General features: G+C 37.6%; 1 protein-coding gene across 5 annotated transcripts in view; it reads left to right on the forward strand.

Annotated features, from left to right (window-relative positions):
• The window catches only part of LOC108697509 (collagen alpha-1(XIII) chain-like), a 201,843-nt gene that overhangs the window by 163,727 nt on the left and 12,728 nt on the right, over positions 1–25,388 (forward strand). For 2 of the 5 annotated variants that reach the window (XM_041571115.1, XM_041571119.1), the window contains 14 exons: positions 779–805; positions 1,706–1,792; positions 6,067–6,120; positions 9,149–9,193; positions 10,274–10,342; positions 11,147–11,167; positions 13,052–13,096; positions 14,964–15,008; positions 15,518–15,661; positions 17,020–17,118; positions 17,404–17,439; positions 19,586–19,627; positions 23,008–23,034; positions 24,277–24,339. In XM_041571115.1, the coding sequence (XP_041427049.1) occupies positions 779–805; positions 1,706–1,792; positions 6,067–6,120; positions 9,149–9,193; positions 10,274–10,342; positions 11,147–11,167; positions 13,052–13,096; positions 14,964–15,008; positions 15,518–15,661; positions 17,020–17,118; positions 17,404–17,439; positions 19,586–19,627; positions 23,008–23,034; positions 24,277–24,339 (804 nt within the window). The remainder of the gene's footprint in view (positions 1–778; positions 806–1,705; positions 1,793–6,066; positions 6,121–9,148; positions 9,194–10,273; positions 10,343–11,146; positions 11,168–13,051; positions 13,097–14,963; positions 15,009–15,517; positions 15,662–17,019; positions 17,119–17,403; positions 17,440–19,585; positions 19,628–23,007; positions 23,035–24,276; positions 24,340–25,388) is intronic. The other 3 variants (XM_041571116.1, XM_041571117.1, XM_041571118.1) reach the window with 3 other exon arrangements.

Genomic DNA, 25,388 nt, shown 5'->3' on the forward strand with positions numbered 1-25,388 from the left:
TGAACTGCCATGTACCAATAATCAGATTTTTTTTTCTAATCATCTTTATATTGTGACATTTATATGATATATATATTCAGTATATTGTGGGTTGGGCCCTAAGCTCAGTAAGTGACAGCAGCACAGAGCATGTACAGTGAATCAACAGAAAATAAGATGGGGAGTTATTGGGGGTATATTCACAGGGCACAGATCTTCCCTGCTAAAGGGCTGTGGTTGCCTTGGGCTGGTACAGAAGCACAAGACATAATCTACAATGTTCCTGCTCAATTTCTTTAGCTAAGCTTTAGTTCTCTTTTAAAATTTGTTGATCAGATAATTGATATATATGTAATTTATAGATCATGAATCTAATGAACAAATATATAAAAAACCCAAATTAGAGTTTTTATTGTGATTTGAGGAAAATAGTCACAAAAAAACTTGATTTTGGATATTTTTTTGTTCAATTTTAATACAAAAATGTGGAAACAAAAAGCTGCCGAGCCTCTATAGAAGTGAATTCTATAGAATCTATTCTGTGACTTATTTTTCTTAAAAAGTTTTTAAAAATTATGGAACATTGTGATTTTTCCCCTCAGATTAATGCAATCAAGTTTTTCTATGTAAGCTAATTGGTTGTAGCACCACATCTATGATCCAAACCATGACCCAACTAAATTAACATTATTGATGTTTATGAGAACTCATGCAGTGACACACTTAGATGCCTAAAATACTATATTCTGAAACACTGAATAAAGATTATGTCTTCTGTTCTTTCTCTCCTCATTTCTAGGGTGAACCAGGAATCCCAGGAGAAAAGGTACCCTTCTTGTAATGAATTGTTCTCCATTTTGTATGGCTTTAGGTGGGCAAATAATAAAGGCCATATTGCCTACTTAGTTGGTCAGCTCATCATAGGAAAAGAATAACTATTCCCTCGCAGGGAACACCAGACAGGAAGGTTACATGTTAAGAGCATATTCTGCAGTATGCCAATAAGCTATTTTAGCTTTGGGTAATATTACCAAAAACCCAGGATCAGTGATTGGCAGGTATGACACACAGTAGGGCTAATATGCAGGTAATAAAAAGTAGAAAAGTTATGACAAAGGTTTCATAATAATAGTCGCACCACATTAAAAACATTAGGTAAAACATGGGAATACTCTTTACATAAGCATCCATATAATAAATATGATATTATATATACAGGGGGGGGGCTGTCTATGACATGGTATGTATTGCATATTTCTAAAGAAGTTAGTGGACTAGAAAAGGGCTTTATTGGCCTAGAAACAAAAAAAACCTCTTTAAAGTGATACTGATTTATTTCTAAGAAATTCTAAGAAATTTATAATCCATGTAGCACAGATTAACGCCTGATAATAGATGATTTCGATGAACATGAGGAACAGTGTTAATTAACATGTAAGGACTATTGCAGAGCTTTATATACAACCCAACTATTTTACATCAACTTTTATGTGATTTTGCTAGGTGTATAAGTTTGATATACTTTTGTCTAGGGACAATGGCTCTGATTAAGCATGCAGCTTAAGCAGAGAAGCAATTTTCCAAGTTCTCAACAAAATAATACCTCATACGTACAGTACCTACTATTAGGGGAAATTTAAGTAAAACCCTAATGTGTATATCTCATAAAAGAAAAAAAGGTTAGATGTATTAATTTATGCCTTCTTGTTTTATATTCTATATACAGGGTGAGAAGGGAGATACTGGAAATGCAATTGGTGGAGTTAAAGGAGAACCTGGAAATCCTGGGCTGCAAGGGCCACCGGGACCAAAGGTATGCATCCTTGTTGATGGTATTACTTACAGAGTAGATAAAATGTCAGATGGGGAACTTTCCTCAACACTCCTAAGTGAGAGAGTCCTAAGAAGAGAGTTTACAACAGGCGATAGGAAAAGCACACTATCATTTATGGTACTCTTCTATTTTTCAGCAGATTCCTTGGAAATAACACCTAAACACTTTCACAAATTTAGAAAAAAAGTGTGTAATGTAATAATGGTGTATATCTATTAAACACTGATGTTCAGATTTTTATACACAATGTTGTAAGTATACACCTATAAACTAAGTTGTTCACTTGCAAGCAGAGGTGATTTTGTTTAACTCCAGCTTCACAGGTTTACTGCTTGTTTCTCAAGACAGATACAATCACTATCCCTTTGGTTTTATATGCTTCAGATACAAAAGTAGAGATTAGAAGTGAGAGCGATACAAATTATAACACTGGTAGAATTTTAAAGGCAGCCATACATGGTTCAATGTCCAATGCTTTCCAACTAATAGGCTAATGGACCAAAGTGATGGAGAATATACAGTATAGCCACCTATCTATTGATCATATTCATGTGTGCAAACACATTACAGCAGGAATTGAAGGGGAGCTGCAGCATCTCTTTGCTTCCCTATCTGCCTATTTATCATGCATTAGTCAACATGGTGCATCAGCAGATACTTGAACTTGATTAATATCAATAGTATGGTAATATCACTTGGGCCAGCATACATGCATAGATTTTTGTTGTTCATGTAAGGTCTCCATAAGTCTGAAGCCAAATGGGTGCAATTCATAAATGTGTTCTTTTAAATACAATATGTAGGAGCATATTTATTTTGTTGCGTAAAACAAAATTTGCTGAAAAAAAGAAACGAAAAAAGCTATGTAAAATAAATTAATTTATCAAAGTGTGTTTTATTTTACACCATGTGAATGCCAGATTTTCCGCCATTATTTTACATTGCTTCCAGCGGAAATCACTTTAAGAAAAAATGCTTAAAAATTTACAGCATTTTTTAACACAGCGAGGCTCGGGATATGAGGTGTATTATTCCCATGTTTTTTAGTATAGTGTATGCCAGGATGGGAGATAAACAAGGGTGTGGTTCACCTTTATGTTAACTTTTAGTATGTTATAGAATAGCCAGTTCAAAGCAATTTTTCAATTGGTCCTGATTATTTATTTTTTATAGTATTTTAATTATTTGCCTTTTTTTCTGACTCTTTTCTGCTTTCAAATGGGGGTCACTGAAAATAAATGCTCTGTAAGGCTTCAAATGTAGTGTTATTGCTACTTTGTATTACTCGTATTTCTATTTAGTCCCTCTCCTATTCATGTTCCAGTCACTTATTCAAATCAATGCATAGTTGCTAGGGTAATTTGGACCCTAGCAACCAGACTGCTGAAACTGCAAACTGGAGAGCTGCTGAATAAAAAGCTCAATATCACAAAAAACACAAATAATAAAATTGTCTCAGAATATCACTCTCACATATCACATAATGCAAATTGAATATCACTCTCTCCATCATACTAAAAGTTAACTCAAAGGTGAACAACTTCTTTAGGGCATTTTTGCATAATATTTGTAATCACTGCCCTATATGAATGAAAACTCAACCTTTTTTTGGGGGCTTTTGGCAAATGTACTAACTGCACTGCACAAATACAGAACCTAGCTTAAATGTTTTGGGCAGCTTCTGATTCACTGGTCATTGGTTCCTGTGGTAGTTCATCTGTACTCTATATATATATATATATATATATATATATATATATATATATATATATATATTATATATATATATATATATATATATATATATATATATATATATATATATATATCTATCTATCTATCTATCTATCTATATATATATATATATATATATATATATATATATATATATCTATATATATATATATATATATATCTATATATATATATATATATCTATAGCCTCATAATAAAGCTCATTATTCTCATTCCCATTATCATAACTAGCTTAGTCATAGAGGAAAAGGTTTTCAGATAATAGCTCAGAAATAACATCTATAGATCTCAGAGCAGGTATAAGTTATCCAAGGAAAAACAAAACAGGATAGTGAGACTATAAAGAAAGGTCAAAGTGTACTCTGATTCTTAGAAGTGTAAGCCTAGTGCCTTGTTCTACTGATATCCAATAATGTACATTGATGAGTTGCAGGTTGTATAAAACAACTGATTGCAATCATGTTTATCTGAAATACAGGAGGCAACATGCCTTAAAGCTATAAAACCAAGTAGGATTTTTCTTTCTAACATTGCATTTCAGTGAAACTTTACTACTCAGGCAACATTTACATTTCTGATTTGACAAATGCTTCTACATCACTAACTACACTGGAAAGTTCTCAGAACTTTATAAATAGGAAGTTCCAACATCGCTGGAAATCAGCGAAGTGTGGCGAAGTAGTTGAAATTATTTTGATGCGTTATAAACAGCGTCTTGACTGCTTGTGCTTGATAAAACAAAACATTAATCATTAAGACTGAGTAAAAATTCATTATATTAAATCCATACAATAGAAAAGGAAAATTGTTTAGTTATAAAATATACTTTTCTTCCACACAAGCAAATACCAACTTTCTTATAACATATACATGTTGATGAATTTTCATTTACATTATTATGCCTCTGGGGTATATTAAGGTCCCAAATTAGTAACTACTTATAGGAGATGGGGAAGAATCATACTAAAACATATTGTACAGTGATTCTTTAGCTAAACGGTGGGAAGCAAAGCTTTCCTTGAAAGGAACATCCTCCTAAGCTTAAACAATTGCATTCACCTGAATTCTTAAATTCTACAGATAAAACATGTCCACGTAAATGATTTAAATTCATTTAGTTATTTATAGCAGCAAACCATTCTCCATCTGATAAAGGCTCTTTGATCTCCACTTTGGAGAATCTTGTTACAAAGAAACAGGAAGTTGTAAGAGACCTTTTGTAGATGAAAATGTTCCTTTTCTTTGAAACAAGGAATATGACAAAATGGGTTACTGTAAGACACAATGGAGACAGTTTTTATCATTTCTGTTGCAGCAAAGGTGAGAAAAGGTCAGAGAACAAAAAAAAATGTTTTACAGGTAAAATGTTTTTAAGCTGAAGAAGAGTAAAATCCTTGTAACTGGCACTTGAAAAGCTAAGAGCATCCTTTTTACTTACTGTTGTGCTTGTTATCATTATTTATTATTAATGCAGATACATTTTCACTGTGAATTTCCTGAACAGAAAAAAACAACCAATAATAACAGTCAATTACAGTATAAGTAATATTATTATATTTACAGAGCTGTCTTTATTAGAGTCCCTTCTTTGTAGCTCTAAGTTGGAAGGCTGTAGGAAAGTTCTGGTGCCATATAAGCAAACCACAAACTGTTCATGCAATGGGATAGCATGTACAGGCAGTGGGATAGCAGGTATAGGGTTAAACAGTTCTTATAACAACAATGGGGATAATAGCTTCTTGGAAGGAACTGTAGCTGCGGGATAACAGCTATACTAAAATGGAATGGTACCTATAGTCGCAGTAGAGATGGTGGCTATAGGGATAATAGCTGGAAAGGGACTGCAGGATAGTCATAAAAAGGTGAAAACCCAACCACAGACGAAATTAAGTATGTAACTTTATTAGCTAAACTAGCAGATTTTTGATAGTAGAGAACAGGGTGGGAAGGAGCAGCAACATGGCTTTGGTGGCATAATAGCTTGAGGTGCCCTTCATGTTAGGTATAGTAGTGTGAAACGTCTTCTGCTTCAGTAGTGATAATAGCATCTGGCAGAGGACTGGAATAGCAGGGAGCAAATAGCCTCTGGGATATAATTGTCTTGCAACTATTTATGAGCAACTGAAAATGCCTCTATATTTGAAATGATTAAAATTGCTGGTGCTATAACCAATGTATTGTTAAGTCGCTCCGATGTTTCCTTCAGAGGCTAATTTTGGGCGACTTTGAAATCGATGGTGCTATTATTTCAAATGGAGAGGCATTTTCGGAAGATTTGTCACCCGTAGTCGCAGTCGACAAAGCTGCCACTCTACTGCCACTGCAGGTTTTGTAGGCAAGATATTTACATTAAAACCCTACCTGCTCCACTTTCAGTTGTTGATATACAACAAAAGCTGAAAAACCAAAAATTAGATAGTTCTTCTTAGATAAATAATTGAATTCTGCAATATAAGGATTTCATTAAGACAGTTTTTTCTTTTTCTGTTTTTACCTAGGGAGAAGCTGGTGATATTGGCCATACTGGAGTTCCAGGGCAGCGGGGTGAAAAGGTGTTCATTTTTGCTATTATGACTTCTCTTAGTGCTGAGAGATATTAAAACATAAACCATGATTCCCTCTTCAATGTGAAGTGCTTCAAATAGGTTGACATACATCTAGGCATGGTGTTTGATTTTCCTTTTAAAGCAGAATCCTGTAGACTGTAGATTTATTTTTCATTCCATTTAATAATACGAACACCCTGTCTGATTTTCAAGCATGAATTTAAAAATGCTCATTATTATATTTTTAAAGGGGATGAAAATGCAAAAAAATAAAATCCAAGAAATCTATTTCCAATATACTTCAATTAAAAATGTGCACCATTTTTTTTTTATAAGAAACCTGATTGTATGCAGTGAAATTCCCCCTTTGTTTTACTTGCTCTGACTGCTGTGGATACAAAATTTGAGACGGTCCCTAACTGCTCTGCAGAGAAAATATCATACTTTCAAATGAACTTGAGCAGCTTTGTTTGTTTCCCTGTAGAGCAGCCAGTAGAGATGGCGCGAACTGTTCGCCGGCGAACTTGTTCGCGCGAACATCGGGTGTTCGCGCTCGCCGGAAGTTCGCGAACGTCGCGCGACGTTCGCCATTTTGGGTTCGCCATTGTTGGCGCTTTTTTTTGCCCTCTCACCCCAGACCAGCAGGTACATGGCAGCCAATCAGGAAGCTCTCCCCTGGACCACTCCCCTTCCCTATAAAAACCGAAGCCCTGCAGCGTTTTTTCACTCTGCCTGTGTGTGCTGAAGAGATAGTGTAGGGAGAGAGCTGCTGCCTGTTAGTGATTTCAGGGACAGTTGAAAGTTTGCTGGCTAGTAATCGTTTTGATACTGCTCTGTTATTGGAGGGACAGAAGTCTGCAGGGGTTTGAGGGACATTTAAGCTTAGGTAGCTTTGCTGGCTAGTAATCTACCTTCTACTGCAGTGCTCTGTATGTAGCTGCAGTGGGCAGCTGTCCTGCTTCTGATCTCATCTGCTGACTGCTGCAATAACAGTAGTCCTTGTAAGGACTGCTTTTATTTATTTTTTTGTTGTTTTACTACTACTACTACTACTACTATAAGAGCCCAGTGCTATTAGTCTAGCAGTGTTGGGGAGTGGGACTGGTGTGCTAATCTGCTGCTCCTAGTAGTTCAGCAGCACCAACTTTAATTTTTTTTTTTTAATATTCATTTTTTTTTTATTTTACTTTTTTTTATTTTACTACCGCTGTAGTAGTGTATAAGTTGACCTTTTAGGCATTATTTGCCCTGTAGGCATTTTTTGCCCAGTGTGTTATTCAACCAACTGCCATCTAGCTGTGTGACCTTGTTCACATTCTGTCTAAATATCCATAATATTACCGTCTCCAGAAAAAACACCGGAGTGACTTTTTTCAAGCAGCCATAATATATTTTACGTAATCCGTATCCATCGCTGTAGTAGTGTATAAGTTGACCTTTTAGGCATTATTTGCCCTGTAGGCATTTTTTGCCCAGTGTGTTATTCAACCAACTGCCATCTAGCTGTGTGACCTTGTTCACATTCTGTCTAAATATCCATAATATTACCGTCTCCAGAAAAAACACCGGAGTGACTTTTTTCAAGCAGCCATAATATATTTTACGTAATCCGTATCCATCGCTGTATTAGTGTATAAATTGACCTTTTAGGCATTATTTGCCCTGTAGGCATTGTTTGCCCAGTTTTTTTGGCCGCAGCCACTGAAGCACAGAGGCCAGAAAAAATATGCCATATAAATGCTGAAAATAGTCATTTTTTGCCATACGTTGACTCAACGTATATGGCAAAAAATTACTATTTTCAGCATTTATATGGCATATTTTTTCTGGCAACTGTGCTTCAGTGGCTGCGACCAAAAAAACTGGGCAAACAATGCCTACAAGGTCAACGTATGGCAAAAAATGACTATTTTCAGCATTTATATGGCATATTTTTTCTGGCAACTGTGCTTCAGTGGCTGCAACCAAAAAAACTGGGCAAACAATGTCTACAAGGTCAACGTATGGCGAAAAATTACTATTTTCAGCATTTATATGGCATATTTTTTCTGGCAACTGTGCTTCAGTGGCTGCGTCCAAAAAAACTGGGCAAACAATGCCTACAAGGTCAACGTATGGCAGTTGTTTAAAGAGAACACTAGATTACTAGCCAGCAAAGCTACCTAAGCTAAAATGTCCCTCAAATCCCTGCAGACTTCTGTCCCTCCAATACAGAGCAGTATCAAGCAGATTACTAGCCAGCAAACTTACTATCATCTGTCCCTGAAATCACTAACAGCTCTCCCCCTACACTATCTCTTCCAAGCACACACAGGCAGATTTTTCAGATACATTTTTGCCCTTGATCCCCCTCTGGCATGCCACTGTCCAGGTCGTTGCACCCTTTAAACAACTTTAAAATCATTTTTCTGGCCAGAAATGTCTTTTTTAGATGTTAAAGTTCGCCTTCCCATTGAAGTCTATGGGGTTCGCGAACCGCTCGCATTTTTGCGCAAGTTCGCGAATATGTTCGCGAACTTTTTTTCCGACGTTCGCTACATCCCTAGCAGCCAGTGGGCGTGTAGAGATTCTTATCTGCAGACTCAGTGCAATCTGCACATTATGTTTGTTAATCAGTCTTGCTGTATTGGCTTCAATGGCAGAAATCTTTGCTGTTTTGATAATTTATGACAATCTCTAAACTTGACCTCCCAACAGAAGCCCAGACCACACTGAGCATGTGTGTAGTCTTGGTCTTGCAAAGATGTTTAACATAGTTACAAGATGGTGACCCCCTGCAGCCATCATTGAAAGCATAGATCATTTGTTTAATTAGGCTTCTGCTGCAGTAAGTGCATGTATACAAAATACAGCATTTCTGGCATTATTCTATTTTAGACTTTAGTTCCTCCCTCTCCATTTTCTATATGTAGAGATATATTTTTGTTGTATTGTATTATTTTATTTAATGTTTGTTAGTAATCAATTATTACGTAGGGGGTTGAAAATCTGTGTCACAGGCCTTAAACACTGTCTTTGCTTGGTTGTTTTCTAGGGTGCTACAGGTTTAAAGGGAGAACAAGGACTTCCAGGGCCACGAGTACGTTTTGTGAAACTGTAAACTGCAAAACTTTAGAAGTTGAAAAATTAAACTTTACACTTCAATATTAGAAAAACAGAAAATAGAAAGTAATTGGGAAAATACTTTATTTCTGGTGAACTATCTGAAACTAACTAAACTAAAAAAAAAGTGGTAGAAGATGAACAACCCCTTTAATTCTGTACACCTTTTGTAGAGCACAACACTACTGAGAATACTACTTTTATAATATCAGCAGTGTAAAAGCTGCTAAAATCATTAAACTAGAAAAAAATGCAGATGTGTTTAGAAGAGCACTCTGAGCAATCTTACATCCAAAAGTTTATTCCCCAAAAACTGTGAGCACAAAATAAAAACAGGGGATCACCAGTGGAAGAGCATTTCCAAAACCTCACCCCTTGGCAGCATTGTGTGCCAGTCTTACCCAATTGTAGGCTGTGCTCTGCCAATATTTGTTTATATGCAAACATACAGAGGTGGAAATTTTATGTGTACAGACTAAGGTTATATATGTAATACTGTATATCCAATGTATACATCCCAACTGGCTCACCGTGATAGCAAAACAAAAAATACCACAAAGGGTTCCTGTACCTTTAAATCAGAAATTGTAGCTGTATAGTTTTTACTAAGAATGTGTATGGCATTTCATAGCCTCCGTTTAGAAAACTCAAAGACACAACCAACCTCTCCATATAGTTTTACTCCAGTGCTCAGTAATGAGTGTTCACCTGAATATGGATTGGGGGTGCCCCAAAAGTGTATGCCCCAAAACTGTGAGCACAAAATAAACACAGGGGATCACCCGTGGAAGAGCATTTCCAAAACCTCACCCCTTGGCAGCATTGTGTGCCAGTCTTACCCAATTGTAGGCTGTGCTCTGCCAATATTTGTTTATATGCAAACATACCGAGGTGGAAAGTTTATGTGTACAGACTGAGGTTATAATGAAAAGAGAAAATAAAAAAAAAGGTGGAACTTGCATATAATGTTGGGAACTTCTAATTATTAGAACATTTTGGATACATGGAGTTGGCAGTACAAATGCATTCTCATACAACATTTGCATGTTTATTACAGGGCCCCAAAGGAGAGCCAGGGAAATCAGAGATGGTAGAATACAATGGCAACCTCAATGAGGCATTACAGGTAAACCGGTGTTCTTTAGTCCCATGTTCATACACGTTTCACGATTTTGGTTCACCGGACCTGTTTGAAGTTATAATGCAGGTTGTTATGAAAGTCCAACAGAAATGCACATTTGTACCCACACCAAATGATATTATTTAATTGTCATGTTCTGTATCAAACATTGACATTCACCTTTGAAACTGATCTTCAAACCACAAAACATTATTATTAGCTTCTTGTTTGACCTCTGCCACCAAGGCATTCACCTGTTTTTTTTAGCAATGCGGACTCAGCTTTAGGAAATTAAATAGCAGTTTGAAAGCAATTAGTAAAGTGTTTGCTCCGTAAGTTGCCCACAAGGGAATGTCTCCCTGCAGATATTTCTGTGCCCTTCATATCTCACTGACACATCTGGAAATAAGAACACACTTCTTAGCCTCATGTACTCATGCCGACCTACTAAACTCAATAAAAATCTAATTTAGGAGATATCGATCAGTGAATGCTATAAATGCACAGAAACACAGTCTGGCAGAAGATGAGAACTGATTAGCCTGCACAGACTGCATATTGGTTACCCGGCTGAGGCCTGCAGAGCAATATAATCCATGGACAATGTTTACATTAAAGAATGCACCATGCCAATTTCAAATATTTTTAATTACTTTAGGGAATTAGCCTTAACATTCCAGGTGGGGCTCCTGCATAAACCAATATTTTCTCTAACCTTATGCTGTAAAATATATGTTAAACCAGAGAAGCTTAATAGCTACTCTTTTCAGCTACAATGTATGTTAACTCGTATTGACATTGCTTCCGTAGGAAATTCGAACTATGGCTCTAGTAAGTACTTTTAATTTTGTAATGTAATTTTCTTATACCATGTAGATATTAAAGTACTGTACACTGTAAATAAAGTACACTACTGTTTCAAAGCAAGTTGCATATTGTCATATACAAAGAAAAAACATTGCCTCAGTCCCCAAAGTGTAAAATAAAGTTAACGGCTCATCCAGTGCAGAGTGGGACCCAGGTGTAAAAACTATGGGTCTATCGTTGCAGGGTGCAGCTTTAACCAGTATATAGCATTCAAATTTTAAATATCCACGGCAATCTTGTATGAATGGAAACTCACCGAAGATGTTGGGTGGCCCGTGTGCAGCGCCCCGAACCCGTAGCAGGGGGAGTGACTCAATGTAGATAGCGAAGAAGCACGCACTCCATGGGCCAGTCGATATGATAAAAAGTCTTTATTCAAAAACAGCTAAAACAATGAAACCTTACGCGTTTCGTATCTGAAGATACTTACTCATAGGCATAATTGAGAACAGCCGTGAACAGAATTTAAACAGTTAAAAGGGATATGACGTACATTGCCAGTGATCCTAAACATTAACCCTAAAATTTTAATTATTTCAGCTGAGATGAAACATTTATTCTTAACCTTTTAAATCATTTTGAATCATTTTAAATCATTTCATTTCAAATACTTTTAAATCATTTTTAAATCATAAAGGAATGCTGGAAAACGGTAAAGTTAATGGCTTTATCGTAAAAAGTCTTTTGAAATCAACTTTAAAAATCTTAATACAATAGTTAAGCAATTCATGTCTAAAACTGGAACAATATTATTCTCAATGCAAGATTTATGCCACATCAAAACAAATATCTTAATTCAAGAGATATCTATTAACAGCGTGAAGCCGATACCAAATGTAAACTCATATTATATTGTATTGAAATCTCTCCACAGACAAGCTTTCGTTATATAAATAAACGTAGACATAAGAAATAGCTTCGCAACTTATTAGTCAACCTATGGGTCAAGCACATGATTTAAAAGGTTAAGAATAAATGTTTCATCTCAGCTGAAATAATTAAAATTTTAGGGTTAATGTTTAGGATCACTGGCAATGTACGTCATATCCCTTTTACCTGTTTAAATTCTGTTCACGGCTGTTCTCAATTTTGCCTCTGAGTAAGTGTCTTCGGATACGAAATGCGTAAGGTTTCATTGTTTTAGCTGTTTTTGAATAAAGACTTTATCATATTGACTGGCCCATGGAGTGCGTGCTTCTTCACTATTTATATTGTCATAACCTATCTATATACCTCAATACACCTAGCATTAGAAACAGTTATGAAAACCGTCAGGCCTTCATCTGTGACAGAATTTAAACTCCATGGTGCTCCATTGGCAAAAACAGACTGTTCCAGACGTTTGCCACTTGGGCCAATGATCGGATCGCTAATGAGGCCAGTGTAATGCCCAAATACTTTGGAAAATGCAGTCCTTGTCTTCCAGATTAGATTTATCGTGTTGAGTCTGTACTCGCAACTGACTTCCACATAATGATTTGCAAGCTAAAGTCGTAGTGCGAAAGGCACCCTCATTCATATAGCTACTGCATTTTATAAATACATCCCTATGGCTTTGACTACATACTAGCATTAGTGAAGCATAGAACCAATTTAGAAAAAAAGAAGCGCAGTTTATTAGATTAACCAACTGGGCATTGTAGCATACAACATTGTAGCATATAACTGAGACAGGTTACAGAGACAGTAGAGTGTTGATAAAAAAAACTCCTCCTACGTTTATTTATACAATAATAATACACAAGAGTCAAGAATAACCTATATAGTATCTCCTTATAAACACTTTTCACGAAAGTTATGTTTCTGGTTAAATTACATCTACTTCAAAAATGTATTCATTTTTCCTAGGGTCCTCCTGGACCACCAGGACCATCTGGACCGATGGGTCAAAAGGTAAGAGTACAGTTCATAAGTATCCTATATTTGGCTTGTGTCACTGTGCACAATTTTACTACTATGAAGCATCAATATGAGTAGAAAGAGCAGTATGATTAATATAGAATTATATCAATAGTTTGAATAAGATCAGGTATGTTCAGCAAAAATGTGATCTGTATTAAGAAACAAATATACCCCTTTTTGACATGTAATCATTCCGTTGGGCTTATGTAGAAAAGGTGCATCCATTTGAAATTACAAAATTAAATACCTGTATATACAGGTATATATGTTTTATACAGCCATACCTAACAGAAATCTGACTGATAACATTCAATTCCCACTAGCCACCTAAAGCTCACAGTAAAGTGCAACCTCTCTTTTTCCTTGTTCTAATGTGAAGTGATTTGAAGCCCCTCGGAGGATTGTGAGAATGGTTACAGACAACCCAGAGATCACCTTCAAAGACTTGTAAGAACATCTTGCTGCAGATGGTGTATCTGTATATTGTTCTACAATTCAGCGCAATTTGCTCAAAGAACATCTGTATGGCAGGGTGATGAGAAAGAAGCCCTTGCTGCACTCACGCCACAAACAGAGTCACTTGTTGTATGCAAAAGCTCATTTAGACAAGCCACATTCATTTTGGAACAAAGTACTTTGGACTGATGAGAAAAAAATGTAGTTATTTGGTCATAACAAGAAGCACTTTGCATGGCGGAAGAAGAACACCGCATTCCAAGAAAAACACCTGTTATCTACTGTCAAATTTGGTGGAGGTTCCATCATGCTGTGGGGCTGTGTGGCTAGTTCAGGGACTGGGGCCCTTGTTAAAGTCGGGGTACAGATGATTTCAACCCAATATCATCAAATTCTTCAGCATAATGTTCAAGCAGCAGTCACAAAGTTGAAGTTACGCAGGGGTTGGATATTCCAACAAGACAATGCCCCTAAACACACTTCTACAAAGGCATTTAGGCAGAGGGAGAAGTACAATATTCTGGAATGGCCGTCACAGTCCCCCAACTTGAATATCATGGAAAATCTATGGGATGATGTGAAGCAGACTATCCATGCTCAGCATGCATCAAATTTAACTGAACTGGAGAGATTTAGTATGGACGAATGGTCAAAAATGCTGCCATCCAGAATCCATCATCAAAGGCTATAGGAGGCTACTAGAGGCTATTACATTTGCAAAAGGATCCAATAAACTGAAATACTACTGTTTCCATAAGGAGTAAGAGGGGGTTCCCTGTGTGTGTGTGTGTGTGTGTGTGTGTGTGTGTGTGTGTGTGTGTGTGTGTGTGTGTGTGTGTGTGTGTGTGTGTGTGTGTGTGTGTGTGTGTGTGTGTGTGTGTGTGTGTGTGTGTGTGTGTGTGTGTGTGTGTGACTCATGTCACATAGGGTGATATATTTTCTGTAAGGAATTAGAGAAGACTAATTCCTACTCTTAAGTATAAAGCTGATAATTCTGCTAAAACCTTGTTTAAGTGTTGACAAGTTCTTGAGTGAGATTGCAAAAATGAAGGCTGAGAACATACATTTCACAGTGAGGTGTAGAGGTTTATTATATGAAGCTTATTATCTTTATTAACACCGAGAACATTTACCTTCACCTCCCTCAGTGACACTACATAGTCCACTGGGTAGTTGTTATTACAAAGAGTTTGTGCTCTGTATTTAATTAGAATTTGGAATTAATTAGAATGCAAAATTTTGACAAGTGAAGACTCATTTTCGAAGTAACTATGCATGCATCAGAATGTTTAGACATTTTATGTTTTATATGATTCTTTGAGTACATTTTAAGATACTGTAAATGTAACACTGTAAAAAAGTAATGTTATGTAGTAAATATATGATATATTTGTTTTTTTAGGGTGAAATAGGTTTACCAGGTCCTCCTGGCCATGACGGTGACAAGGTAAGTGCATTACCTGTAATTTCCATCTGCACCTAAGTATAAGACTAACCTATAAAATAAAATACATATTATAGGTAGATCCTATTAGCAATTAGTAATAAAATGAAAGCAACAATTGTGTTGTTTCCTAAAGGAACTCCACAGGTTGTGTCTGTAGCTGCACAAACCATAACCTGTATTGCTGCTCATTTTGCACCTGTATAGTTACCCCCGACAGCACTGGTGAGAGTTGGTGCTGCAGAGGTATCTTGATTAAAACTTGATTAATGCTTCAGTCAAATACTTTGCCTGGTTTACTTCATATAAAGCCACTATGTATACTAATGTTCCTCCTATATTTGCACCTGTTTAACTTATAAGGATGTTAAATGCTGATATTAAAAAGCAATTTACATCAGTGGATTTACAAGCTTGCAAAGGATCTGCCCATAGAGGTGACCTCGATATGCTAGCAATCAAACATTCCTGCATTTCTTCCAGTGTCTGTAAGCAAATTGTTTGTTCTTTAGGGGCCTCGGGGAAAGCCTGGTGAACCTGGACCTCTTGGTCCTCCTGGACTTCCTGGAAAGGATGGGATTTCAGGACCAAAGGGAGAAATTGGCCCCAGAGGACTTCAAGGTTCAAAGGGAGATAAGGGAGAAACAGGTTCACCTGTAAGTAAACTGTGCATTTAACATACCTTATTGTTGCCTTGTCTTAAAGCACTAATGGACTAAAACTTACCCAAACATATTACCAAGGTAAAATATTAGCTGGGGACTGTTGTCTAAAGCAGCACTGCATGGTAAAACTTTTTTCAGGCTCTCCAGAGCTAACTGTCTACTTGATGTCATATCTCCCATTGTGAATTCTGCTTTCTCTCTTTAAACCTGTTCTTTGCTCATATGATTGCCACCAGTGGCATTAAAACAGGTTCTGCCTCTGAACAGGGCAGAATTATTATCATAGTGATTATTGTTACTGGAAAATATTCACTGTAAATTAAGTTTTGTATATATATTTTGGGGAATTAGGAGGTTCAAATGGGTCAGTAATGTAAAAAAATAAGTCCCACTTCATGGAGCTTACATGTTTTTGGTGCATGAGGCACAGAAAATTTAAAGACTTGCCCACAGCCACAAAGAGTTGACATACAAGTTGTTATCAAGAATCAAACCCAGGATCAAACCTATACACACTAGTTTCTAGGTAACACCACACCATATATATTTCCCTCCATAATGTGCTTTCACAGGAGTGCATTTCATCCCAAGCAACATTTTAGAAATTTGAGAAAGTATGGTTTATCTATTGGTCTGTGTGATGGCATTTACTGGTTCAGAAGAACATTAATAAGGCACCGCAGCACAAAGTGAGTTTGATACTGTATGATTCACTGTATTTCAGCAGTGGGCTGGTGTGAGAATCCAACTTCACAAGCTTTTGTGCTTAATGCAAAGGTCTCATTGTGCTGATTCTTTTCCAGATTTGTTCTTTTTCAAACTTTCTTAACAAGTTTAAGTTATGAAATAGAAAGTACAGGTATATACAGTATATCTTAAAGTAATTTTAGCTACATAGTGTATGCCGCTGTACATTCTTTCTTGCAAAATGCTTACCAATTAATTGCACCTAAGAAATGTCTCTCTTTCTTTTACTGGCATGAGTAATTCCCCTCCATTTTCATCCATTTAATGTTAACTGTTCAACTTGTTACTTCCCAAGGGAATAGTCTTCTCTTTTTCTTGGTGTGAACTGTCTGATTTTCTTATTAATGTCTCCTTCGTTTAATTCCCGAATGTTATTAAGAAGAATATATAGCCCTAAAAATATGATTAAAATGAAGGAGCAGTTATAGAGGCCACTTGGAATGCAAAGTACCGATATGGTTTTACTGTTCAATCATCTACAGGCAATATTAAATTTACCCAAGTAGTTTTGTATTAGTAAGGGCTCAAATATAAATACTGCTGTGCTGCAAGTGACCCTGCAGAACCTGACCTAGTGTGTGCCCTTTTCTATGTATTTTCAGGGTCTTGATGGTCCTTCTGGAGAAAAAGGCGAACATGGTGACCATGGTGTTCCAGGACCCCCAGGTGTCCCCGGCCTTATTGGGATTCCAGGTTATACAGTAAGTACAATAGGAAGAAATGCAGAATTTTAAAAATATATACATTGTAGGTATAATGAAAATAGCAATAAACTTCAGATGTCGAGGTGTCGAGTACATACAGATATCCAACAAGTATTTACATACACAAATACGGAAGTGTAGTTCACGTAGGGCTGCTACATGCTAAACCCAATGACTACTGCCCAAACAGATTCTTCATCCAAAACAAAAGAAAAAAGTAATGGCTGTATAGAAATTATTACTTGTATATTCCCTGTAATTACATTATTCCATTGTTAATAGGGAGAGAAAGGAGATCCTGGAGAGAAAGGAGAGTCTGTAAGTAGATTTTAAACATTTATTTCCAAAGAATTAAACCTTGCTTTGGTCTGTGCATTTGGTCTGGTGGAGAGGCTGGTGGGGAATTTAATGAAGACTGGTAATGCTGAATTGAATTGATGGGCAATGCTAAATTTGACATGTAAAGCTGGGTGGGGTTTTTAAACTAGATGTAGCCTAAAATATATTATAATTGCCCAGGGAACTCTCTGGAATGTAGAGAAAGGAGACCAATAATCTGGAATCTAGATTTCTTTTAAAGTGCCAGGATACCTTTATATTTATTTTTCCAAGACAAGACTGTACTCTGAGCTTTGCACAAGATTGGAAATCCTTGCATTTAGAGATGCACGTGTGCTAACATGCACACCCATGGCAAATGCTAGAAGGGAGAACGAGGTGCATTGTTAGCAAAAAACATAGGGGCCGATTCACTAACTTCGAGTTTAGGATTCGAAGTAAAAAAACTTCGAATTTGGAAGTGTTTTTTGGGCTACTTCGACCATCGAATGGGCTACTACGACCTTCGACTACGACTTCGAATCGAACGATTCAAACTAAAAATCGTTCGACCATTCGATAGTCGAAGTACTGTCTCTTTAAGAAAAAACTTCGATCCCTAGTTCGCCATCTAAAAGCTACCGAACTCAATGGGGGAAGGTCCCCATAGGCTTGGCTAACTTTTTTTGATCGAAGGATATTCCTTCGAATCGTTCGATTCGAAGGATTCCCAGTCGAATATCAAGGGTTAATTAACCCTCGATATTCGACCCTTTGTGAATCGGCCCCATAGTGTCTTTTGCACAATTTTGCTCCATCCCATCTGATCACAGGTAACAGGTTACATAACATAGCTAAACATTTTTACTTACTAGAAATGGGAATTTATGATAACCCTGTGCTGTACAGCTGATAGTACTACACATGTTAATGAGAAGCTCATCTCCCCATTATGGCTATGTCACACAATGCCTTTCTTCACCAGCATATTGCAAATACTCCAACAGAGAATCTGCTGCCTTCTTCCCTGTCTTTAGAATGTACTAACAGGCAGTGCACAAATGGGTCGTTTTCAGCACGACATAGCTGTGAAATGTGCATTTTTTTTGCTAAATTTCACCTTGTTTTGCAATGACAGGCATATGCCTTGTCTATAAGTACATTCTAATGACTGAACAGTAGGGATACACCGAATACAGGATTCAGCCAGGATTCGGTCTTTTTCAGCAGGATTCAGATTTGTCCGAATTCTTCTGCCAGGCGTACCGAATCCGAATTTGCATATGAAAATTAGGGGCAGGGAGGAAAATTGCATCACTTTTTTGTCACAAAACAAAGAAGTAAAAAATGTTTTCACCTTCCCAACCCCAATTTGCATATGCGGATCCGGTTCGGTATTCACACAAATCTTTAGAGATAGATTCGGGTTTCGGCCGAATCCAAAATAGTGGATTCGGTGCATCCCTACTGAGCAGTGATGTAGGGACAGTACCTTCCAGTTCCACCAGATCAATGATAAGGTGATGTGCAGGGTTAAGTATCAAAGATCAATACCAAAAGAAAAAAGTAACCCATTAGAATCATGCACCGCCTCAAACCACCAGCGGAACTACAAGGGAAGCGACTACACAGGGCCTGTCGTCAGTTATCGCATACACAAAACCGCTGTGAAAATCAGCTTGGCTCACTGGCCTGCACCCGGTCCCCACAATTTATAGTGACATTACTGGTCACAAAGGCAGAAAATCCTAACTTAAACATAACTTTTATTAATAATTCTAATGATGGTGTTGAAGGCAGAAAAAAAAGCAATGTGTGACAGAGGTATCTATAGTCTATGGCTACAGGCAGGGGCTTAACTATAGAAGAAGCAGACCCTGCGGCTGCAGGGGAGCCCAGGAGGTATAGGGGCCCCATGGGGCCCTAATTCATATACAGTTACAATAAATATTGGTAAAACAAGTCAACCGCTAAACATTTGTGGGCCTGAAAAATATTTGCTGTGGGGCCCAGTAATATTTAGTTACGCGGCTGGCTACAGGGCAGGGGTTAAAGATTATAGCATTATATTTTATTATTGGTTACTGTTAATAATCTATCCCCATTTCTTGTGCCTGACACAGCTGTCTATGTTTTTTCTTGCAAGGTGCGTGGGCCACCGGGTCTGCCAGGGGTTTCTGGGCCAGTGGTAAGTATCCATATTGTTTCATTGTGATTATCAGTAAGGGTTTTCACATCTGACCAGCATTTGGTCAGATGTGATAATAGGCTTTAATAGTGTAATCTAATTAAACTGAAAATATTACCCCTAGTGTTAGGGTCAGGGCACACAGGCAGATTAGGGGAGATAAATCGCCCAGCGACAAATCTCCTCTTCTTAGGGGCAACTAATGTCCCCAAACTGCCTCCCCTGTCTTCCTGCCGGCTAAAATGAAAATCGCAGACGGGGTGGCACTCAAAGCGTTTTGTTTTCCGAAGTCGCCCGAAGTTTCCTTGTGAGGCGAATCGCTCCGAGTGCCACCTCCACCGGTGATTTACTTTACATTTTAGCCTGCGGGAAGGCAGGGGAGGCAGTTCTGGGAGATTAGTCGCCGGGCAACTAATCTCCCTGAATCTGCCTGTGTACCCTGACCCTTAAAGTGCCCATACAGATTTAAGTGGCATTGGCAATTTACATTGTCAATATATCACACATCCAAGTACCATTATTTGTTTCCTCTTTTATCTGACCAACAGGACAGTATAGCTTTGAAGTTGTGTGCAACTGAATATCTTAAATCACATTAATCTATATGCTGGTTCATTGAAATGTCTCTACAACATACCTATTCATTTTACAACTAATGCTTTTGATAGGCTCTGCTGCCCTCTCCTGTCATATTGTGGTTCCTGCTTAAGAGGCCTTTTCCGTTATTCTCATAATTATTATTATAAGCTTGTATTTTAAAAGTGCCAACATTTTCTCCAGTACTATACAACAGCAGGGTTTATGTAAGTAAATTATATACAAATACAGATTGATACAGAAGACATTGAAGCCCTGCTCATTATAGCTTACAATCTATCCTCTATGTAATAAAAGGCACTACATTTGACCAAATGCAATAACCCCTAGCAATCAATAAGTTGCTTTTCAACAGGTAAGCAGTGAATACTATCTGCTGATTGGTTGCTACTGCAAACTAATATGTTAGTTTTCCCTGTAGCTTTAGTTCTCTATTTTTATGTATAGTTCTGTTCTGTACATATAATGGGTAGTTAAGCCCCCACTGTGCTGGGCATTATCAATTCCAATACATAAAATTTTATGTTATGAGTGTACAGGTATGGGACCTGTTATCTAGAATGCTCGCGACTTGGGGTTTTCCAGATACCAGGTCTTTCTGTAATTTGGATCTTCATACCTTAAAACTACTAGAAAATCATGTAACATTATAGTCTGGATCAAGTACAAGGTACTGTTTTACTACTACAGAGAAAAAGGAAATAATCAAAAAATATTTGGATTATTTCATTATAATGGAGTCTATTGGGCCTTTCCGTAACGGGTTTCCAGATAACGGATCCCATACCTGTGCAATGTTGTGGTTGTTTAAAATGTGAAAGATATGAGGATTTATGTTTATATGAGGAAGAGGTACCGGCAACCTCAACTCTGTAGGAAGGAGAATAATACTTGGAAGTTATTGCTGTTTATATATAGTGGATAATGCAACCCCTACTGTAATTTTTATAGATATTAGGGGGCAGATTTACTAAGGGTCTAATTTCGAAGTTAAAAAAACTTCGAAATTTGACCCTCGAATTGAAATCCTTCGACTTCGAATATCGAAGTCGAAAGATTTTTAGCGTATTCGATCGATCGAATAGAAATCGGTTGATCGAACGATTAAATAGTTTGATTCGAACATTTTTAGTGATCAATCAAAGTATTTCTATCAGTGCTACACAATATGTTGGCGCTATATAAATACATGTTAATAATAATAATATTCGATGTGCAAAGACTTAGAAAAGTGCTGTGGAAGGTCCCCATAGGCTAACATTGCACTTCGGTAGCTTTAATTTGGCGAAGTATGAATTAGAAGTTTTTTTTAAAGAGACAGTACTTCGATTATCGAATTGTCGAATATTCGAACTAATTTTACTTCGAAGTCGAAGTAAATTCAAAGTCGTAGTATCCTATTCGATGGTCGAAGTATCCAAAAAATTACTTAAAAACTCGAAATTTTTTAACTTCGAAAATTCACTCGAGCTTAGTAAATCTGCCTCTAGAAGTCACCAAGGAGTTACATGACCATATAAAAGCACATAGCCGAGGTGTTTCTATATGCAGCTTCTTCATTGAGTTCTCTGCCTCTGCTCTATATTATTCTACCCAATGCCACACAGTCTATTCTTCTTTTGTTCCCCTTGTGTTTTTTCATTGTATTATTATCTACCTGTAGTCCCTCTGTACCTGAGTTATATTTGAATGATTCCTCTCCTTTGATCTGACTAAGTTCTGTGGCATCCTGGCCATGCATGTTATATTGCTGCAGGTTAATAAGTGGCAGAAGGGCAAAGAAGACACTGACCCCCATATGCAATAAAAGGCACTCAGTTTGCCCAGGAGCAGTAACCCATAGCAACCAATTAGATATTTGCTTTTAAACAGGTAACCAGTAAATGCTCCCTGCTTATTGCTATGGGTTACTGCTCCTGGGCAAACTTAGTGCCTTTTATTACATAACCCCCTAAGGGTTGAAAATGCAGGGGGGGTGGGAAACACCAGAGATGAACAGAGAGTGGGAGGGGGAGAGACACGGTTTGAACAAAACAGAGGAGATTGATGTTTTAGGGCACAAGACTGGAAAGGGACGTGGGTGGGAGGGACGGGCGTAAGTGAGACTGAATTTTAATAGCTGGAGGGAAGGATCGGCAGACAGAACAAGACCGAAGAGTGACAGGGTGTGAGAGGGGCAGAGGGAGTGTGACCAGAAATGGAGAGGAAGAGGGAAAGAGATGCAGATGGAGCGAGACCAGAGATGGAGGGGGGAATACAAGAGAGAAAGAGACGCTGAGGGAGCAAGTGGCGGCGGGTGGGAGAAAAAAAGAAGAGCTGAGAGGGAAGGAAAGACAACAAGACTGGAATAGCGAGGGAAGTCAGACGTGAGGTGACAGGTAGGAGGAAAAGCTGCAGGGAGAGTGCGGCAGTGACAACTGCTGTCTCATTAACTTCTAAAAAGCGCATTCTAATTCTAGTAAGACATTGAAGTTAGGTTTTTGGGTTATAAATAAAAGTACATGTAGTTGTTTTACATTTAATAAAAAGGGTTTTATTTGTATGTGATTCTTCGCAGCATTTACAGTATATGGCTTTCACTCAGTATTATTTTCTCATTTGGCCCTCTGGTCTTTTGAGTTCTACATTCCTGCCCATTTCTAAACTTAAGGGCCGGAACTAAGGGTAGGCAGAAGAGGTACGTGGCTAGGGCTCAAAGCGTGGGTGGTGACAAGCATGTTACCTTCCCTACCTTTTGTTTAAAGCTCTTCAGTTCTGACTTCATGTTTGTTTATTTTGCAAAGGGCCCTCCTGGACCATCTGGCCAAAAGGTAAGTTTATCACAATCTGTATCTGACAACACATGAGGAGATTTGGGGAGATTTTGTCGCCTGGTGACTAATCGCCTCATCTCTGAGCGTGTTTTCCAATAGGCTATAATGAAATGTCGCTTGCGCTAATGCACACGCGGCAATACGTTTTCCATAGTCGCCCGAAATTGCCTAAGTGAGCTTATCTGTTATCTGCTAAGTGACCTGTGCCTTTTCTCCTTTTTTAGCCTAAATGGCTGCCCCCATGGCTACACAGAAGCCTATTTAAATAAATTATAGTAGTCTTTCTGAAGCAAACACATACCTTTTACCAATGCAGGGCAACAGTACATTATATTATAATTACTGTAAAATGTTTTTATTTTTTGGTGTTATTGTTACTTTAAGGACAATGACAAGTGGATCAACTTGTAGCGGCTACAAAATAGACACTACTAATTATTGTCTCTGCTAAAACACTATGCTGTTGGGGCATATTTGGAGGTAAAAATCTTCACTGCTAAAGAGCTGTCCAGAAGTCCAAAATATAATGTACAGAATGTACAGCATTTCTAGCCCACTTCATTAATTAATATTAATTCTTCTTTAAAACTGAGTCAATTTGCAATTCAGTCAGATCTTCATGCTACAAAGTCTGAAGTCTCTAATGGACACAAGACATATTATACAGTAATATAATATATTTGGGTTGATTTGCAAAAAGGCGTTGCAAAACCCTACAAAAAAATGGATGTGGCTTGCCTTGAACTGGCATTAAGTACAGTGCTCACTTTTCATGATGAGCCTGTACGTGTTTAATTGAATGGGTGATTAGATGTCCAGGTCCTGACTATTTGCCACCCCATTCCTCACAGGCACAACTTTCACCAATTTGCATGCAATTTACTAACTATGCAAATATTTGTGTCCACAGTATCTGTTATTAATACTTTAAGATATCAGCTGGATCTGTTTGAATTAAAATGATGCTCTAGAATTGTCTTCCATCTACACTTTTGGGAGATCATCTGCAGACTCAGTAGTTGCAGTAGTTCTTTACTGCATTCATCTTGGCAGCAGGAGTAGATCAGTGCTGTCTGAATACCCACATGCCCGGCCTAATAGCTTCTGGCCTGTGTATTGCTGAACTTTACTAATAGCTAATATTAAAGCTGATATCTGGTTATTATGTCCATTTAAGGAAATTTAAAGATGTGAATCTCATAAAAATGTATAATAATTTCTGTATATCTGTTTTTTCAGGGAGAAACGGGTACATCAGGGGAAAAAGGCAGCCAGGGAGACAAAGGCCCAATGGGTTTGCCAGTAAGTAATGCTTCTATACCCTGGGCATTGGAGGCCACTTTCTTTGTATTGTGCATGGTGGAACAAAAAGGTCCATTCACTCACAAGCTTGGCAATTACATGATACATTGCATTATGAGTACAGGAAACACTAGAATAATAGACAATACTAGGGCTTATTCATTATTCCTAGGCTAAGTGCATAAATTTAACACAAAGCACACCTGGGGGCTGATTCACTATGGGTCGAATATCGAGGGTTAATTAACCCTCGATATTCGACTAGGATTTAGCGCAAATTCTGCGATCGTACGATTCGAAGGATTCGAAGGATTTAAATCCAATGATCGAAGGAATATCCTTCGATCAAAAAAACTTAGGCAAGCCTATGGGGACCTTCCCCATAGGCTAACATTGACTTTGGTAGCTTTTATCTGCCGAACTAGGGGGTCGAAGTTTTTTTTAAAGAGACAGTACTTCGACTATCGAATGGTCGAATAGTCGAACGATTTTTACTTCGAATCCTTCGATTCGAAGTCGTAGTCGTAGTCGAAGGTCGAAGTAGCCCATTCGATGGTCGCAGTAGCCCAAAAAATACTTCGAAATTCGAAGTTTTTTTACTTCGAATCCTTCACTCGAATTTAGTGAATCGGCCCCTAAGTCTACTAGAGAATCATATAAAAATTAAATAAACTCAATAGGCTGATTCTTAGTTTGGATCAAGTACAAGGTACTGTTTTACAGATAAAATGGAAATCATTATTAACAATTTGGATTATTTGGATAAATGGAGTCTATGGGAGATTTCCTTTCTGTAATCTAAAGTGTTCTGGATAACTGGTTTCCAGATAACAGATCCCATACCCCCCCGGACGGTCATGTTGGGGCACATGCATGCACATGAATGAATGAGTGCCCCATTGTTATGCACATACTTTTTTAGTAGTAATGGTCACTGAGTTCCCTATTATGCTCAAGAAGGAGAGAGTTGGGGCACTTACCCATTAAGCAAATGCATGTGCCCCAGTATGGCTGGCTGTACCCCAGTATGGCTGCCTTTACGGGGAGCT

The sequence above is a fragment of the Xenopus laevis genome, chromosome 7S (assembly GCF_017654675.1).
Source record: "Xenopus laevis strain J_2021 chromosome 7S, Xenopus_laevis_v10.1, whole genome shotgun sequence".
NCBI lineage: Eukaryota > Metazoa > Chordata > Amphibia > Anura > Pipidae > Xenopus > Xenopus laevis.